A 19,270-nucleotide genomic window follows, 5' to 3' on the forward strand; every position below is an offset into this window, starting at 1 on the left:
GTTTTAAAATTATTAATAAAGATTATAGTATAGTGATGTACTATTACTTTACTGCAGTACACTAATATACTACTATGTAAATACTGCACAGAAGTCAGAGACCACCCTTCATTTATTTAATTAATGGGCAAAACGGCCACTAAGTACAAGATAGAAACTAGAAAAAATGATAAAAAGATATAGAGAAAATGGGGCTTCGAACAACCATGAAAGACCTATAGACCACCAAAACTGCCTTCAGATAAACAGTACAGAGAGGAGAAAATCAAGCTCCACTCTTGCTTCAGATCTGAAAAAATCCACAGGTGTTTCTGTCCGTCCTTCCACTGTGAGAAGACAACACTGAGTCTGAAAGGATGTGTAGCTGCCAAGAAACTGTTACTGAGAAAAGAAAATAGACTACAAAAGGAAAACACTGGCAGATCAGTCAAACTGCTGGTATTCTCAGAACAATGGACCATTCAGACATAACATCACTGAATGTGTTTGGGATTACTTGGATTGGGAAAAGCAGAAAATGTAACCAACTGAAAAATATTCCTGCAGATTTCTCTGAAAAACTAAAAGTGAGTCTCTTGAAAAAAATGGAAAGCTATAATAAAGGTAGGGTCAACACACAAAATATTGAAATTTTGATACCATTCAGTATTTTGAAGCTTCTGTGTGATTTCCTGTATTCTGTTTTTTCCCTGTTTTTGACTGAAAGTTAAATATATGAAGTGTGGTCTCTGAGCTTTGCACAATACTGTATATATTGTCATATTACTATAGTATACAAATATACTATTGCATACATTGCATAGTAAGCCAAACTACGCGTTTAAAAACAAAGGTGCTAGAAAGGGTTCTTTGGAGAAACGCCATAGAAGAACAACTTTGTTCCCTAAAGAAGTTCCACATAATGTAAAGTTCCTATACCAAACGTGTCTCCTAGAACTGTATGTCCAAGAACCTTTTAGGAACCTTTATTTTTAAGGATTTCTGGCCTAAATCTTTTCACTTCCTTTGTAAGACAAATAAAGTAAATTGAAATCCTGAAAACAAAACCCAACATTGAACACTGTAAATATACACTACTAGTGAGATTTGTTAGCTTTTTCTTTAACCAAACTGAATAAGGTTGTGAAATGAATACATTCATGCGCAGGTAGTATCTCAACTCTCTCACTCAGCTGTGGTCAGTAGGTGAGATGGGTGGAGAGGGAAGTGCGGTGTTCTAACCTGTGAGACAAGAAGTGCTTGAAGAGCAAGGGTGTGCCCGAAAAAAAAGGGATCTCCACACAGGTATTCAAGCAGCGTAAAGAAACACTAACGGCTCTTCTCCTGATCTACTCGCACAGAAACCAAGTGACTTTCCCAGAATTTCAATGTGTGAAGTGCTGTAACTCCATCCCACAAACATCTCCCCTTTCAAAGCATCAAGCCTCCTGCCAAGCTCATCTTCTCTTGCTGGCCCTCCTAGTTCAAATGATCCTTCCTTCACATTAATAATTTGGTGAGAGAAATACTGCCAAGCAGAGCTCAGCTTGTGCTGTTTGATCAGCTTCAAAACCACCGTTCTTTGCTTTGAGAAGATCCCTTATGTGGTAGGACTAGGAAGGGCCAAGCTACGGTGAAATGTAGAAAGTGGAAATGCGTATGAACTACAAAGTCTGTCACAGCCCTGATACACTGGGGGAAAAATTACATCTTTGCAAGTTTAAGCATCTTGAATGTAGGTATTATCTAGTATTTCTCATAGTGAGACTGTGGCAAGAATATTAGGTTTATTCTACCTATTTCTGGACGTGTTTACTTATATGAAGGGGTCTTTTCTATTGAAATAATATTACTTTTACTGCTTTCAAGCATCATTTCATGAAAGAAGCAAAATTATCTGCCTGTGAGATCATTCTACTTGACAATCCTCACTTAAAATGATATCTAGAACTGTTCAATATCCTTAGAACAATCTCATAATGATGTATCAGATGTACGGCTTACCATTCAAAACGCTTCCACTTGCCAAGATACCATTTTTTCAATGATCAGTTAAGCAGGTGTCCATAAGACGTGAGCTTCTTATTCGAATTCTCCGTTCCACCTTAAGTGCTGCGGAAGTTAATAAAACTGCTGCAGCATTTAAGGTGGAACGTAATATTCGAATATGAAGCCTATTCCAGCCTCGTAGTATTTTTTGAAAATGGTCATTTTACACGTCATAACATCCTTCAAAACTTGTTGAGGTCCATGGAATGCTCTACACCAACAGGACCCAAGGCAGCGTTGCCGCTACCAATGCGAGCAAGGTAAAGGCTATTAACAGGACGAGCAGGCAGTAGGAGGTCGTGCACATAGTCCAGCTGCGGCCAGTGGTGTTCTCGTGGATCACTGCGTTAGTCCCAACATCAATAACATCCTCTTCGGCCATTGGGCGCCCCATGTCGCTGATGATGAACACCTGCAAGGAGTCTTTTGGACAGACCAGCCTCTGACGGCTCAGTCTGGACGAAAGCCATCTCACGCACGCGCTTATCCAGTGAAAACGACCGCTGTGGACGCTCGCCGAACGCGCGACGGACGTCGACGGCACTTCCAAAATCTTCTGCTCCTTCTCGCCGGCTCGCCCGAGGAGTCCCTGGAGTTTGGTGATGAACGTAACGTGTCTGCAGACGGGGCAGATGATGCTGTCTCTCGTGACGGTTCCTTCCCGGTTCACACTGACCAGCGTCCTGACCAGACAGTCGTGGCAGAACGCGTGTCCGCAGCTCAGTGTCCTCGCGCTGTCCTGCAGACTCTCGTAGCAGACTGGACACTCGCTGTCCTGCGCTTCTTCCTCATCCATCACTGGTCAAAGCAGTCCGGACTGGACAGGTCAGAGCGAACTCCAGCTCCGCTCTATGTCCACATCAGGAGCAGCAGAAGAGCGGAGGTGCTTAGATGAGTTATTGTGCAGCAGGTTTAGCGTACAATGACGGAGTTCAGTTCGGGCTGTGACTCTCTGTCAGACGGAAAGAATGCTGTCTGACTGGACGCGCTGCGGAGTGAAGAGCTAAACACAAAGCCTGACCCGCCGGTATCGATGACTGCGTCTTTAAAAAGTGTATGAGGAGACCACATGGCCAGGTGAGACAGGGGGTTTTGTGTAGATAGCAGCCTATGAGAGCCCTTTCTCAGTTTCTGGCAGCAGTATTTCAACATTTTGAATTAGTATCTTGTAACACTGACTTATTTCTCATATATTTGACTTAATATGTTGTAATAATGCATATTTTTCTCGAAGTAGTTAGTATCTTGAAATAATTACTTACTGTGTCTGAATAACGACCTCAAAATATTGACGTAATTTGTCAAACACTGACTCAGTATCTCGTAACAATGACTTATTTTCTCATAAATGTGACATATGTTGTAATGATTACTTATTTTTATGAAATAGTTACTTTTTTGTATGTGTTTGCTTTTAGGAACCTAGTCTATAATGAGATCCTTTTCTCTGTTTCTAGCAGCAGTATTTCAATATTTTGACCTAGTATCTCGTAACAATGACTTATTTCTCATAAATTTGACTTAATATGTTGTAATAATACTTATTTTTTTCTCGAAATAGTTAGTATTAGGAAATAATTACTTACGGTGTCTAAATAACGAATAAATATTGATTTAATTAGTCAAATATTGACTCGGTATCTCATTATAATGACATATCTCTTAAATTTGACATTTGTTGTAATAATTACTTATTTTCACAAAATAGTTACTTTTTGTGTGTGTGTGTGTTTGTTTTTTTTATAGTTAGGAGCCTAGTCTATTGTGGGAGCCGTTTCTCTCTTTCTAGCAGCAGTATTCCAAAATTTTGAACTAGTATCTCGACAGTTCTCATAAATTTGGCTTATTATAATAATGCCTATTTTCTCGAAATAGTTACTTGAAATACCTACTGTGATGAACCATCTCAAAATAATGACTTCCCAAATATTGATTTAGTATCGCATAATAATGACTTATTTTCTCAGAAATTTGATTAATGTTATAAGAAATATTTAGTTTCCGTTGGTTCCTGTTGGTATCAAAAGCTACTAATGTGTTTTGTGTTTTCGTGTTGGGTTGATATCACAGTGTAGAGGATTCTAATGGTTTAATAGGTGTTCTGTGACTGATTCCAGATTGATTTGATGGTGTCCTAATGGGATCTAAAGGTGTCCTACAGGAACCTAGTGATCTCTAATGGCAACCATTAAGCCAATTCCTATTAGAAAGCAAAACCATCAGGTTTTAATCCTTATGGTTCTAATAGTCTTTTTTCAGCAGGGTTAATTTATCATATACTAACTTATCTCATATCTCATTATGATGACTTATGTTCTCAAAACTTTGACTTATGTCAAGATAATGACTTAGCCAATTTCTGAAAATAATAACCAATGTCAAGATAATGACTTATTATCCTGAAATAATTACTTTAAGTATCTTAATTTTAACTCAAAGGTGATTTCTCAATTGGGACGCCATCATGTACCACTGAAATAACATGTTTGTAAAGAAAAGGAAAAGGACATTTTAAAAATAGATACAGTGGTCTTCCCAATGTGTTATCTTTTAGATACATACCTTGATTAGGCCTTTCAAATGGTTTACATAAATAAAAGCAAAATAAAACAGCAAAACTAATAAAAAATTAAAAAACAATTCTATGCAGAAAAGCTAATTTAAAATACAAAACAAATTAAAATGAAAATAAAACAAAATCAAAAAACTTAATGAAGATTAGTTAATGAACAGAACACCAAACCTGAGAGCAAGTGTAGTCTGAGGCGCCATCTCGTGTTGGACTTAGCAGTTGCTGAGGTGCTGACAAGAACAGGACACAAGTGTTGTAGTGATGTGTCGTAGCAGCCAAACACAATATTGTAACAGATTATGAATAATTTTATACAAAACAGTTGTGATTTAATTGGTACATTTATTTTTTTCATTCAGAACTCACACAATAGCCCTGTGGTGGGTTTCTGGTTGTTTTAAACTGTAGAACCCATAATACATTTTAAATCCAAAACTGGATGCCGTTCCATGCCCCGTGGAGGCATATGGGACTATTCCTTTAGAATTCATGTTATGAAGACCACTTTGATTAATGGAGCTAAACAGCAAGTTGCACAAGCATCAGTAAAGTAAGGTTCTAGAATCTAATGCAAAAGTTTTAATACCCCCATCAAATGTTTTGTTTATTATGAAAAGTGAATATAAAAACATGTCAACATGGCAATTTTCTGCAAATCTTAGTGCACAATTTCTATGTATCTTATGGTACAGCACTGATATTCTCAGTGATGTCTTTCAGAACAGCAATAACTCCATCCACTGGGCCCAAGAGGTTACTGAATGATCTGTTGAGCACGAAGCTGTACGTAAGTGCCCCTTCAGACACCAAACCTCATTTCACCTGAAGACATTTTTCATATGAACCATACAAGAAGTTTCATAAGTGCCATGTTTTTCTCCCAGTCCCAGTCATAGACCGCCTTGTAGATGATTCGGAGTCCAGTACAGTGATGTGACGACATAAATTAGGTGTATTTTGAGAATATTCTGTATAACTTCACCTACATGATTCTGTGGTAGCATCCAAAAAATTTGTATCAGTGTATGTTTACATCTGAATCCACCCAGAATAAAATAAATCGATCAAATGAAAAAGGTATGAAAAATATGTGTATGTGCATAAGTGTATCATTGCTATCATTACTACTACTACTACTACTACTGATAATAATAATAATAATAATAATAATAATAATAATAATATACATAAAAAAGTGTGTGTGTGTGTACATGTGAATATATCAAAACAGTACATTGTAATAACCTAGTGAGTTCTTCTAACTGTATTCTTCTAACCAACATACTAAAAACTTTAATGAAAACAAAGCATTCTTGTAACACTTTACTGTATTTATGTTTAATCATATACTGGCAAAAACACACTTGTCGAAATAAATATTTTTCAACTATTTTGTTAGCTGTCGAAGACTTTTGCACAGTACTGTGAATGTATGCATGTTTATTTATTTATTTAAATTTGATTTTTTTATATACATCCATAGACTTGTATTTCTAGAGTCTGAATAAGATACTCTGTTACATTGTTCTGTTTCTTTCTTTTCGAAAATAAATAAAAGGAAAAAGGAGAACTATGTTTTGTATGAGACGTCATTGACGTCTTCTCGTCAGCAAGTGATGTAATTGCGTAGCTTCGTCATCTTACCGGAAATCGTGCCTCCTCCTCTGAAAAATAGCTCGCGAGCCGCGTTGGCGTTTCGACCGTAGTCATGGGAAGTTTGATTCAGTGTAGCGAACCGATTCCTCTGAACTGTCCACTTCAATGAACCGAAAGCCCCGTTCAACGGTGGACACACTGATTAGTTATGTCAGTTTTATTATCCCTTCATATCGAACAGTGACTTTCGATTCAGTGAGTGAGTCTGATGTCCACTACTTCACTACTTGTGCTCAGTAATGGCGTCGGACTACTCTCTAAAAGAGCAGTGCTGGCATGGCAGGCCTGGCAAGTACACATGCACAAACACATAGTTAACAGAAAGAGGAAATCAGCTTCAGTGTGTACAGAGGAAGTGTAAGCATATTCAAAGCGGTTGTTCTTCACATGTTAAAGTGATACGTTACATTCCAGTTTTATTAGAAGTGTTAAGCCAATAATGGGCACAAACATTGCATGAGCGATACAGAAAAGTGCGGTTGGATCTTGCGAATCGGTTCGACGGTTTTAAAAAAGGATCCGGTTCAAAAGAACGATTCGTTCGCGAGTCAGACGGCGCTGTTCGTCAGAAGCGGGCGAGTTGACCGGGCGGAGGGCTCAGGATTCAGAGCTGGTGAGCTGACTTCGCTGACTGGGCATGTTCAGGTAAATTATAAGGTAAATTATTGATATATACGGTCAGACGTGATGTAACGCGTATTTCCTTATGTTTCGTTCGAAAAACAAAATAGTCAGGTTTAGCACGTACGCTAACTGCGCGAGCTGCTCAACGGATCAGTTGCTGGCGAAACCGGCAGACTCGGCCTGAGGTGAATATTTGCCTCGCGAGTGGCTTGTTTGACCTGTCAGCCGGTGAAAATACAATATAATTGTGGTAATTAAATCTATATTTTAACACGACTGTTGTATTGATAATGCTGAACGTTTATTTAGAATTAACAGGCCAGCTCTTGGCTAACTGTGACGAAACGTAATAACGTTAGGCGTTGACTGTTAAGTTAACGTCCGTCCGTTGAGACCGCTAACGCTAGCCAACCTTAGCTAAACAAGGACCATCTCCAGATCTTCAGGTTGGAAATGAGCACTTTGTAACTCTTGGTTTAGGATGGCAGCAAAGACCCAACGTTAAGTACCCAGGCTCATGTTTAGGTTGCCACATACGGGGATTTCAAATTCAGTATAACTGTATATGGTCATTATAAAAAAACACGAAATCTGAAGTCTCCCCCTCGAATTCTCCCTCTTTCTTTAGGGTGGTATCTTATTAGCTACGTCTTAGAGCTGTTTAAGTTCTTAGCTACCGTAAACTGCCACGACCCATGTTAAATCAGTTTTTAAACCCTGGCTTAGGTCGGTGTTCATGGGCTGTGTTTATTTTAAAGCTATTTTTAAAAAGCTATTTATGAGCACCGGCAGAGTCTCCTCTTCACAGACCGCTCACCCTGCAGGATGTAGCCAGTGTCTGCTGTGTTGTTCTGGAGTGAGGTGTTCCAGGAAATAATGTAATAGCCAAGGAATCTGGCCTTTCTTCAGAAAGCCCCCCTTCAGTACAGTCACTGACTGAGAAGCGAATGAGCGGAGCTGGAAAAAAGTGACAAACACCATCTCACTTTCTTTTCCTGTATTTGAACAGTGTGGGGCTTTAACTCTCAGTAGACCAAAATATCTTTGTAACCTGAAGTCATGGATGTTGTTTGACATTGTTACAGTCCTGACCAACTAACTTACAAGGAAGCCAACACTAACTGAACCATGCTGTTCCTTAGCATTGGGTAATCTGTCTTGTTTTCTTATACCTTATACATCCAAATGTTCTCATGTTCTCAAAAGTGAAAATCCTGCTATGTGGTGGTGTCGGTGTCAGGGATTTAGATAAAATTGCACAGTGCACAAAAGGCAGTAGGGTACACAGAAATTTATTTCTGACTTGAGTAAAGAAGGTAACTGATGTTTAATCATGTCTAATTCTTGTATCCTTGTTGTGTAGCGGGGATGAAATCATAAAATCATTTAAATATGAAGTGATGAGTAGTTCCATGTTGGATCACCTGAAGAAAGCAGGCTTCATTATCATCCTTCGCATGTTGTAACTACTCTTTAATATACATAGTGGTTTCTCCAAGGCAGCAGCATGTAAAAATGTTATTTGAATACAAAGAAAAGTGTTGAACGTCAAAAGACCACTGTGAACAAAAAGGTCTGGAACTGGCCTGGGCTGCTGCAAACTTGTCGCAAATCTTTTCTTTTGCGTCATTTAATATTTTCACAAAAATGTGCAAACAGTGACGTTGTGGTGTGTCTTGTAATGCAGTGGCTTCAAGATTTGTGAAAGCCAGTGATTTGACTTGAAAGACATGCAAATTAGTACATACTAGAATAACAGTATTTAAATAAAGTGCACTTCAGTTTTGGCATATACTAATATACAGAATATCCAGTATACTGCCAATGCATTAAATGTACTTCATAGAGATCATTTTATCAGTATCAGTAGTATATATTCCTTAAAAAATATTTTCATCAGGCAGATGCTATATACAAATGACATATGTATTGTACACTGGACGCACAGAACATTTAGGTGACTCTGGGCTGCTTTGCTGAAATGTTTGCATTTTATTAAGTTTGCATTTTATTAAGTTTACAGCATTTGTAACTCTGTTAAAAAAATATATTTCTCTGTAATCCAGGGGGTCTAGTCCCAGTTTCTACATTGTATAAATGGTTTATGGATTGGCATTGGAATCAACATTGTAAGATATGTACATGAAAAATATCTAATATCTCATATCGATGTTTGAGTTTTGTATGATATAGTACCCATTGTTTGACATAGTATTTTACGTGTTGCTGTTTTGAAAGCAATAAGATGCATTGACAGTGTTCATGGATTTTGCACAGGTTTAGAAGGAATTCCAAAGCACTCACCTCCAGACTTTGGGAAGTATGGTGATTTAGAATTTTGGCAAATTGGCAAAGTTATCCGCATTTCTTGTCAAAGTTATGTAGACTCAAGAAACCCAGATTTGAAATCTTTATTCAGACAAAACAAAACAAAACAAACAAATTCCAAAACTTGTTAAGATTCTTTGCTCTGATACAGTCTCCAAAATGTTGATTCCATTTCATGGTTTCCTGTGCCATGGTACAGTTAATGACTTTTACAAGTAGCAACACAACTGAACAAAAAGTGTGGAAAGTTAGCAATCTTGAAGAAAGAACAAGAACACCATGTTTCTTTTATTCATTCAGTGGTTTCTTTTTCTGGATTTCTGTTTTGGAAACGAAGGCAATGCTTTGCTGTGTCTTAAGCAGCACTACTTTCATGGTAACATCTTAACTGCATGTTCTCTTGACAGGCTAAAGCAAAAATTCAAATTAGGGTAGTAAATTGTTTTCATGTACTAATGTATCTGTCATGCCTGTCATCATTTTGATGCTACTTTCTGTTATATTTTTGAAAGTGTGCCACATGAAGGCCTGGAGGAAAAAAATAATGTGAATCTTTCTGCTTAAGGAAGCAGTCTTCTACAACACTCAGCCTACTTGTAAAGCACACATATGTGTGAAATATTTCTTCTTAGACCTCTAAGCCTTTATAAGCCCATATGCCAGCCAGAGCTGTAGTTGTACATCAAGACCCAGACTTACCACCAGTTATTTAATGGCTGTGAGGCAGCAAGGCCCACTGATGCTAATGCATTTTATAATAATAGCAGCTCCCTCACATCAAAGGTCAGTTTAGACAGTTTCACAGAACAGCTGTGCCGCAAGTTCTAGACATTGTAGTGTAATGTTCTGTCAATGCCAGAGGTTTCGTATCTTTAATTGTTTTAAGTGGTTTTGCGTTGAGGGAATGAATATGGCTTGGTGGGCTAATTCATAACCGTCTCCTGTTATATTTCAGTCTTGATAGACAAAATGATTGCTGAATGGTTATGATTTTTCTTAATGTCAAACACTCGTGGTAGCTGTTGGTTAAATTTAGACTTTTTCTTTTCTCCTGTGCAATCCCAGGCTCATAAATCAGTACAGTGCTTTACACTCTTTGGACTGAAATTACAACATAAAGTCAAGTTCTAACATTTACACACAAAAGTTCTTGTAATTCATGGTAGGGCTGAGGGTCTCCTGTGACTCCTCCGCTTTGTTTGTTTCAGTTTTTCAGCAGGCGTAAGTTGATGCACAAAGTGATCGTTACTTTGAATTTGGCTAATTGTGAGAAAGCAGAGGCCCCAGCTCAGAGGGCCTTTGTGCATGTTTCAAAACACATCAAAACATGATGAAGAATGGTAATGAGGAGCCAGTGCAACATTTTATGATCCCAGAACCAAAGCAAAGCTATCCATTACCATTGGTTTGCTCTGTTTTACCAAGTTAACTTTTTACTAACTTTGAGTTAACCCAGTTGAAGTTTAACTAACTGCATGGGTCTAAAGAGTAGGGATACGCAGATATTGGGATTTTATGTGTTTATTCCTAAATCCAATATTTTTGATTTTATGAAGGCACTAGTGTTAAAGCTTTTGGAGTTTGTATTCTAAAATTTCTCACACTGACATTTTCATGTTTAGATAGCAGTTACTATTCTGAATGTCATACATGTTTAGGGAACCAAAAACATGCTTCCTTCATTCTGGAGTTATTGATAAAACACTCCCAACTAATTTCACTTTTCTTTGTACTTGGAGAAAAAGGTTATGATGCTGCACATTATTATTTTTTTTTTTACTATTTTGTTTTATAGCTGCCTCACAGAACACCGAGAAAGTGTAGATTTATGTATATACACAGAGTAGGGCTGAACATCTTTGTTTGCCTCTGGAAAAAATGTCCTGTTCTGAATTAAATTTCAGGTTCAGGACTCTCCACATAGGCCACATGAGTACATTTGCTCTGTACTGCCTGCTTTTGGTCTGTTGGGTAGCTTGATCTGGGACAGAGCCCTGACTCTAGGCCATAAACAGCCTTTAACAGTGTGTTTTCCCCCCACAGATTTCTACCATGGAGACGGAGATGATGCCAAAATTCACCTCAAAAGATGAAGAAATTGAATACTGGAAAAATCTGTCCCTCAAGTACAAGAAAAAGTAGGCTTTTAATGATTGTATGAATTATTAATTTGCTTGATTGGGTCAATAGTGTCTTAAACGTGCTTTCTTTCTTTCAGTTTGGTTAGCTGAATTTTTGGGGAGTTTAGTGGAACTCATACCATTTTGTTTGGTCTGCTGTCAGCACATGCTGTTGACAATTTCTGGCAGTTTTTGGCTTTATGAAAGTTACTTTGTAATCAAAGACCATCAGTTCTTAATTGTCAAATTCTCCAACTAAAAGCTGTCTAGGCTTCTTACTGAAGATAACTTAAAGAAGACTATATAGAACATGGAGGATTAAAAGAACAAATTTAAACTGTAGACTGTGCAGTTTTGTTATTGTCAACTTTAATATTTATGCTGTGTAATGTGCTTCTTAAAGTAGACTAATAAATATAAATAAAAGTTGGTTTATAACAGTTGACTGACAATATGAGTACCCTATTTTTCTTCCTGTACAGGTAGCCTAAAACAGAATAGCTATAAATAGTACCATGACACCTTTTGTAATGTTAAAAAGAAAGAGAACACAGGCGGTACCTTTGACTGATGCTGACTCTAGCAGGGAGTCATGGACACACTGTAGCATGAGGATGTTCTATACAATGTTCTTCAGTGTCTCCCAGTAAATGTAGTCACATTTGCATAGTGCGTCATGCATGAAAAAGTCTCATTCAGCACGCAGTTACATAAAAGGGAGCATGTATGATTGTTCTCAGTACTTTGTTAACACAAATGGAGTTATGTTGTTATAGAAGTGTCATATGACCTCCCATTGTGTTTGTGTCCTGTCCTCTATTCCCGTACTCTGTTGAGAACTTTCTTAGCCCCCAGTGGGTGTTTATTAATGGCTTGACTCAATTTAAAGGATGTAAAGCTCTGTCATGATTTAGGTGATTTTTGCCATTCTGAGAGTAGAGCAAGGTTTTATTTCTGATGTTGCCTGTTCAAAATCTCTGTCTTTTTCACACAGAAACGTTAGCTTCATGACTGAGAAGTCGTCTAGTGCTCAATCTAAAGTTTACAATAAATGGCTTATTCTCTAGCGGCTTAGACCTATGTTGTTACATAATTGTGAGGCATGATGTTCTGCTTTGACTTTCTCTCCTGTTTTGTGGACTTCTTCTATTGTAGAAGTACACAGGTTTTTCTGAGTTCTTGAGTTTGAACAAAGGTCCGCATTAAAAAAAAAAAAACTTAATAAAATGATTTTTATTCAGCATTTCCTGTATTGCACTGCACTAAATCCAGTTAGGCAGGACTAGTTATGCTCTGTTTGTACTGAAACGTTCAGTTGGTCAGTGTACTGACGATATTCACAGTGTACTCAGAAAAAGCATATTGCGAGCAAACATGATGTAATTTATCATAGTAACGCTATATATTTTTATTTTATGATGCCATTGTATATTTTTTCCGTCTGTCTTTGGATTGTTTTAAACATTGTTGAGGCCTTGCACTTTGATAGCTGAACCATATGTGTTGATCATAGAAGGAACTCTTTCACCCCACAGTTACCTTTGCTTTAGCCATAAGACTGTACGCTGACCTAGAAGAGAGTGCCTGGTGCCCTGCTACTGTTGGCTCTAGTATTAGGTCAGACAGGCTGTCTGTTAGATCACCTGCTGCTGGCTTCTGTTCAGTTTGGAAATAACTTTAAACACACTTCTGAACATGTGCTGAAACCCCCACTGGTCTATCGCATCTGAGCTTTGGTGGAGCACAGGAAGTGTTAAAACCCCAGGAATGTCCTGCAGAGGAAGGAGTAAAACATCAACCAGTGGGCAAAAATAACACCGCGATCACAGACATGGCAAACATACAGGGTGCACACAGTTTTACTGCGAAAGACAGTGTTACCAGAAGCAAAACTTATTGCAGTTGAATTTTGTTTTAAATGTAAAATGTTCTTCCTGCACTGTCCCCAGTGTGAGATACTTGTGCATAGTATAGAGACAACACTTACATTTGTGTATTTCACTTTAAGCTTTTGTTATACTGCACATTTCTGTGGTTGAGGCTGATGAGGAACCGAAGTTATAACAGGAAAGTGACGTGAGGTTTTGGTTTTGTGCTGTTTCCTGTTGTTATAAGTGTTCTAGTTTGTGCTGAGGAGGTTTATAACTTGGGCTGCTGCGATAGGAATGTGTAAAGGGAAAAGGCCCTTCCGGAAAGATTTGGCAGCTTGGCACTAAAAACAACTTATTGAGTAGAGCTAAATCAGTGAGTCATACAGTCAGCTTGCTTAGGTCATTTTCTGACACCCACTAGGTTTCCCCTCAGTTATCCGCATTCTGTGACCTCTCATCTGACCTCTTCAGGGGTCACTGAGAACAGCAGGCCTGTTAAGCAACTGGACACAGTGTCAGCAAATTTGGCTAACCCAGTCAATTTATGTAACTGCGCTTCTTTTGACCCGACATGTTAACCTGACATGAGGGCTGTGTACCTTTTCAGAGCAAATAGCAGCAATTGCTAAATGCGGTGTTGCCTTGTTTAGGTTACTGTGGGACTTATTAGCCATGACAAATCTGCACTCCCTCATTCTTCTAAAATGGGCCTGGCTCTTACTGAGAGTAATTTGTAATTCATTATTCACAGTAGGAACAGCTGCCAGGCCCTAAATTACCATGTGCCCCTCCTTTGTGTCAGTCTGCATTGACGTTTGTGTGCAGTAGTCAAAGTACTGAATACGTGAAGTCCCAGATGGCCTGGGCTGCAGCGGTGCCTCCTGAGTATTGAGCTTGTGTGCTTTGGGTGTGTTTGTCTCTACAGTTACCATGATGCTCAGGAGGAGCTGCAGGAGTTCCAAGAGGGCAGCCGTGAGCTGGAGGCTGAGCTGGAGGCCCAGCTGGGCCAGGCAGAACACCGCATCCGAGACCTGCAAGCTGAGAATCAGCGGTTGAAGAGCGAGGTGGACAGTCTGAAGGTGTGGACTTGCTTGTTCTGTCGCTTTTGTGTCTGTGTGTGTTTATTATAGGATTTGTGCTTTTTCTGGATCCTTTGTCTTACAATTCACCTGAGAAGGAAATCGGTGAAATAGGCCCTGAGCTCAGCTTGGCAGAAAGAATCAGCAGACAGTATATTCTGGCTTTAAGCCCAGTACAGGCTGTAAAAAGGCCCAGAGGTAATCCTTTAGAGCACTGTAATTGGATGTTAGGATCAAGTTGGAGAAAATAGAAAACGTGTGACTTGGCAAAAAAACAACTTTCACACGAAGCAGACTGATTATTGCCAACGGTAAAATACTTTTTATATCTTAGAAATGGGGGTTCTTCTGATCTGAACCTTCAGTGCTGTGTCTTTAGAGGTTTAGGTTCACAGAACGAATAACTTTGCTGGCCTGCTACTGATCTTGCTTGGTCATCAGAAATATGGAACACTACTTTTCCAACAAAAGAGTAAGGTGATGTAGAAGTTAATGAAGGAAAGCAGGTTAACTAGCTGAGAGAAAGTGACCGGATTCCAGATCCTCATTAATTAACCTTTCCCTACTGTACAAACTTGAGCACCTGTGGATTGCTGCCAGCACTCTGAATCTTGCCCTGTCTACTTGGCTGTGTTGTGCAGGAGAAACTGGAGCAGCAGTACGCACAGAGCTATAAGCAAATCTCCATGCTGGAGGATGACCTGAGCCAAACACGGTGCATCAAAGAACAGCTGCACAAATATGTCAGGGAGCTGGAGCAGGCCAACGACGACCTGGAGAGAGCCAAGAGGTACACTGCCTTTCTTTAAACTCTTTCTGTCTACTTTGATGAGGTCATGCATAAGCAAATAGTACCATGGCCCCTTCCACTAATGCATTCATGTTGTGTACTAAATATTCATGTTGTGTACCTGGCTGGACTTTCAGAGCCACCATTACATCACTGGAGGACTTTGAGCAGCGACTGAACCAGGCCATAGAGAGGAATGCTTTTCTAGAGAGCGAACTAGATGAGAAGGAGTCTCTGCTGGTGTCTGTGCAGAGACTGAAGGACGAGGCCAGAGGTACTGTGCAGACCTCTACTGAGTACTCACTTTTGCTTTTTTAACAACTGTGCTGTTAAATAATTGTTGTTGGGTCTGTATGAGGGTTTGTTATGGTCAACTCTGTGTTGTGCAGATCTGAGACAGGAGTTGGCTGTGCGAGAAAGGGCCACAGATGTTACTAGAATGTCAGCCCCTAGTTCTCCAACGCTGGACACAGATAAAATGGACACTGCTGTTCAGGCCTCCCTGTCTCTTCCAGCTACACCAGTGGGAAAAACCATTGACCATCCTTTCATGAATCAGAAAGGTATACTAGCCTGCTGAATTATCCTTTTTTCTGTATTTAACTACCCTTTTTATTTAATTGTATTGCACTTATTATGTAAGTTACTATTTATGCAATTATTTCATAATTATTCAGTTTGTTTGTGTCTTAGTGTTGACCAATGGTTGTGGAAACTCTCCGCTCACCCCATCAGCCAGGATCTCTGCCCTCAACATTGTTGGAGACCTGTTACGGAAAGTTGGGGTAATTCTTTCGTTCGTGTTCTTTAATGCTACAGCATGCACATTGTTCATATTCCACCTTGTGCCTCTTGCTTATAAAGAGCAGCATGAGGGAGCCAGGTGTCTTCACAGCAGGCAGGAATAATCGCTTGTGTGCATTTCTGCACTTTCACAGGCTCTGGAGTCCAAGCTGGCTGCCTGTAGGAACTTTGCCAAGGATCAAGCAGCAAGGAAAAACTACAGCACAGGAAATGGCAACCTGATTAACAGCAACGCCACCAAGTTCTCTCATTCACTCCACACAACATACTTTGACAAAGCGTGAGTAGTCCAGTCTGCTTTCTTCATCAATCTAGTCATGTAGTATTGCTTTATTATGTAATGTCAGGTATTAATTTTATTTTTACTTTTGTTTTAATGTCCGTATATTAATGTTTATTATGGCACCTATGATACTTATGTAAATTAAGAATTTCCTATTTCTCTTAGCATATTGCAATAAAGATCTGAATCTGAATTTGCCCTACAGTTACAGATTAGGGCTGAAATCTCCACCAATAATTCTCTGAGCTTTCTGTCTTCCCATGACAACCAGTGGCATTATATATTGATTGCGCTGTGTTCTGTGCAGGACTGTGAATGGACTGGACCCCGGTGCCCTAACCGCCATGGCGTCCCCACGAGCTGTGTCTCCTCCTGGCATGCTGCCCCTCAGCGTGTGAGAGATCCATCTGCTGCCTCCACACAAGCCGCCAGACACCATGGAAACAAACGGAAAGGACATTTGAAAACCCTGCCGCTCTGTATGCATGACTGTGCGTGTGTGCGAGAGAGAGTGAGAGAGAGCGCGAGGCCGAGAGACTGGACAGCAGTAACGTTGTGCCTCACGTGTGCGTGTCTGACAGGTGCATGTCAGACAGGGTAGCACATACGACTATGTATTTGTTGAGCCCAGTTCTGAAGAGGTCTCAGCATTTCTCACGTTTTGCCATTTTTTGGTTGTTTTAAAGCCAGCTAAATGACAAAGGGCCCAAATGGGCCACTGCTTCTTTTTTGTTCTGTGTGTTGCACAAGGAAAATACTGATTTAGAAAATATTTAAAAAAGGGATTTTCTTTTAGAGCATCATTAAACTTGAGGATGTGTGTACACACATGGAAAGCAGGCATGGAGAGGATCAGAGGTACATACAGTATGCAGGTTCTTTCCATAGTCTGGACTGACTGAATTATATGTGGTTTGGATCCAGGCTTCAGAGCACCATTGTCATTAGAGTATTTTATGCAGAGAGCAGTGAAGGGTTGACCAAGAATGTCATAGTAGGGTCTTCCAAAATGGAATGGAAATATCACCCACTCTCAATAGTGACCCTGTAAATTATTAACAGGCTTCTGTCTCTGGCCTGGATGCTGCTTCACCTTTGTGGTTGGATGGTTACTGACATGGACAGTACCTAGTTCAGCATATTAGCTTTGGACATTTACTATCACAAAAGGGATAAGAAAATACAGCACGCTACAAATACCACTATTTACAGTAGTACCTGTTTAGGATTTGTCCAGCCAGCATTCTCACAATGGCTAATGTGTGGGGAGGAAAAAGATACTGTTTTATTTATATTCTATGGTTATGTACTTTTGGTGCAATGTGACTTGTCACTTGAAGTATATTGGTTAAATAATTGTTAGTGGCCATGTGAACCTCATCTCTGTCCCCATGTACTTTGTTCTTTTGCTGGTGGGTTTGACATTCACCAGTTGTAGGTTTCACTCACAGAGAAAATGTCGGCCTCTATTTCTCACAGTGCTCCTTCTTCTCCCAGTTCAGACTCATCCATACCAGCACTTTGAAAACAATACACTTTTGGAGCACTTGTTAGCTTTATCTTCTTGCCCCCTTAGTGTTTGATTTCGCACAGCATATTAAGTTATTGAGCACTCTATTCATCGGTTGCTTTGTCACATGTATATAGGTTTGTAAGCATTCTAAGTTTTTGCCTAGGAAATTTGTACATACCAACATCGGGCCTTCCAGCTCATTTAATTTATTTCAGATTCTTTATGGCATGTTTTGAGATGAGGAGTAAGTTTTACAAATTGTACATCGTTTAAAAATCATATAATATAAAACGGTTGTCCAGTATGTGCAAATAAAGTAAACAAAGTCATGTGATTGTGTCACCCTTTTTGAGTGTAGCAACAGTTTGATATCCAACAGTAAGATATCTATCTGATACCCAGTATCAATATCAGATAGGATATCAGTGAAAAATGCTGGAGTGGATTTTGGGGGCAGGGGGCTCACAGAACTGCTTGTACCATTATCACAGAGCGAATTAAAGTAGGTTACATGTTAACATATGAACAATGAGTACCTAAACTCTTAAAAATAATGGTTCTTAAACGTGTTCTTTAGTTAGGAAAATGGTTCTACATTTAACCACTCAAAGAAGATTTTGTATGAATAAAGGGTTCTTTGCATCATAAAGTTCTTCAGATTAATGAAAAATGTGCACGAATGTACTACAGATGGTTCTATACAGAACGTTTTTTTCCATATAGCACCCAAAAGGTTCTATTGTTACAAGCTTGATGTCATAAAAATAAAAGCACTCTTTCGGGTGCTATTTAGAACCCTTTGTGATAAGGTTCTATCTAGAACCATCTACAGCACATTCTCCATCAATCTGAGAATCATTTCATGACGCAAACAACCCTTAAATCATGCAAAAGTTTCTTTAAATGTTCATGGTTCTACATAGAATCATTTTCTTTAAAGAACCCTTGAAGAAATCATTTTTAAGAGAGTACCTCAAGGATTATATTACTAATTACAATTTTGTATTGAAATTTGTGTTTAATCGTAACGATTTTATTTATGTAGTGTCTTCTCCAAAAGCTAGACACGCTTAACAAAAAACAAAAGAAAATACTATATGTTAAAATAAACAGTAAGTAAACACAAAAAATCATCTTAAGTGAAAGAGGAATAACAAAATGCATATAAAAGAAGGTAAAGACATACCATAAGAAATAAAGTAAAATATATAATTAACATACAATAAGAATAAAAATGTAAGTAAGGGCAAATTAGCAACAGTATGCATCCCTAAAAAGGGGAGTTTTAAGGAGCGATTTAAAAGACTACAGACTGTCTGCTGTTCGGATGTTATCAGGGAGCTGGTTCCATAGGCATGGAGCAGCAGAGGAGAATGCTTGATCACCTACAGCACGGTGACAGTGCAGTTTTTGAGCACTTGAGCATAGTACTTTTAGATGCCTATCTTACATAAAGTGATTTAATTACATATAGCAAATATATAACAAGTAGTAATAATAATAAATAAATCCTGCATGGATAAAGGGGTCAGTTTCCATGCCAGACAAGCAACATTGGTGTATTACACTAAGTTTTAAATAATATGCAGGAGTCCCTGTTCC

The 19,270-nt window shown here is 38.9% G+C and overlaps 2 protein-coding genes across 3 annotated transcripts; one reads left to right on the forward strand and one right to left on the reverse strand.

Annotated features, from left to right (window-relative positions):
* Positions 1-374: 374 nt before the first annotated feature.
* LOC118821315 (RING finger protein 222) lies at positions 375-2,894 on the reverse strand. Its single transcript, XM_036589871.1, has one exon. It carries the CDS (start codon positions 2,822-2,824, stop codon positions 2,240-2,242), a length of 585 nt encoding a protein of 194 aa, XP_036445764.1. The 5' UTR covers positions 2,825-2,894; the 3' UTR covers positions 375-2,239.
* A 3,877-nt stretch (positions 2,895-6,771) lies between these two features.
* On the forward strand, positions 6,772-17,997 carry ndel1b (nudE neurodevelopment protein 1-like 1b). 2 transcript variants are annotated; one of them, XM_036589876.1, is made up of 9 exons: positions 6,772-6,901; positions 11,252-11,346; positions 14,125-14,278; positions 14,920-15,068; positions 15,206-15,342; positions 15,458-15,631; positions 15,762-15,853; positions 16,007-16,152; positions 16,463-17,997. In XM_036589876.1, exons 2-9 carry the CDS (start codon positions 11,261-11,263, stop codon positions 16,551-16,553), a joined length of 1,029 nt encoding a protein of 342 aa, XP_036445769.1. In that variant the 5' UTR covers positions 6,772-6,901; positions 11,252-11,260; the 3' UTR covers positions 16,554-17,997. The 2 variants fall into 2 exon arrangements, with proteins under 2 accessions (XP_036445769.1, XP_036445770.1); XM_036589877.1 differs by having other exon boundaries at positions 6,784-6,913.
* The last annotated feature ends 1,273 nt before the right edge of the window (positions 17,998-19,270 follow it).

This window comes from Colossoma macropomum, unplaced genomic scaffold (genome assembly GCF_904425465.1).
Source record: "Colossoma macropomum unplaced genomic scaffold, Colossoma_macropomum, whole genome shotgun sequence".
In the NCBI taxonomy this organism is placed as follows: Eukaryota; Metazoa; Chordata; class Actinopteri; order Characiformes; family Serrasalmidae; genus Colossoma; species Colossoma macropomum.

What these genes read in the sequence shown, in the direction of transcription:
- LOC118821315 (XM_036589871.1), bottom strand. Translation starts at nt 2,824, where the DNA reads ATGGATGAGGAAGAAGCGCAGGACAGCGAGTGTCCAGTCTGCTACGAG.
- ndel1b (XM_036589876.1), top strand. Translation starts at nt 11,261, where the DNA reads ATGGAGACGGAGATGATGCCAAAATTCACCTCAAAAGATGAAGAAATT. An exon ending in ACTGAAGGACGAGGCCAGAG is followed by an intron (nt 15,343 to 15,457) that starts GTACTGTGCAGA and finishes TGTGTTGTGCAG; the next exon opens with ATCTGAGACAGGAGTTGGCT. An exon ending in ACCTGTTACGGAAAGTTGGG is followed by an intron (nt 15,854 to 16,006) that starts GTAATTCTTTCG and finishes GCACTTTCACAG; the next exon opens with GCTCTGGAGTCCAAGCTGGC.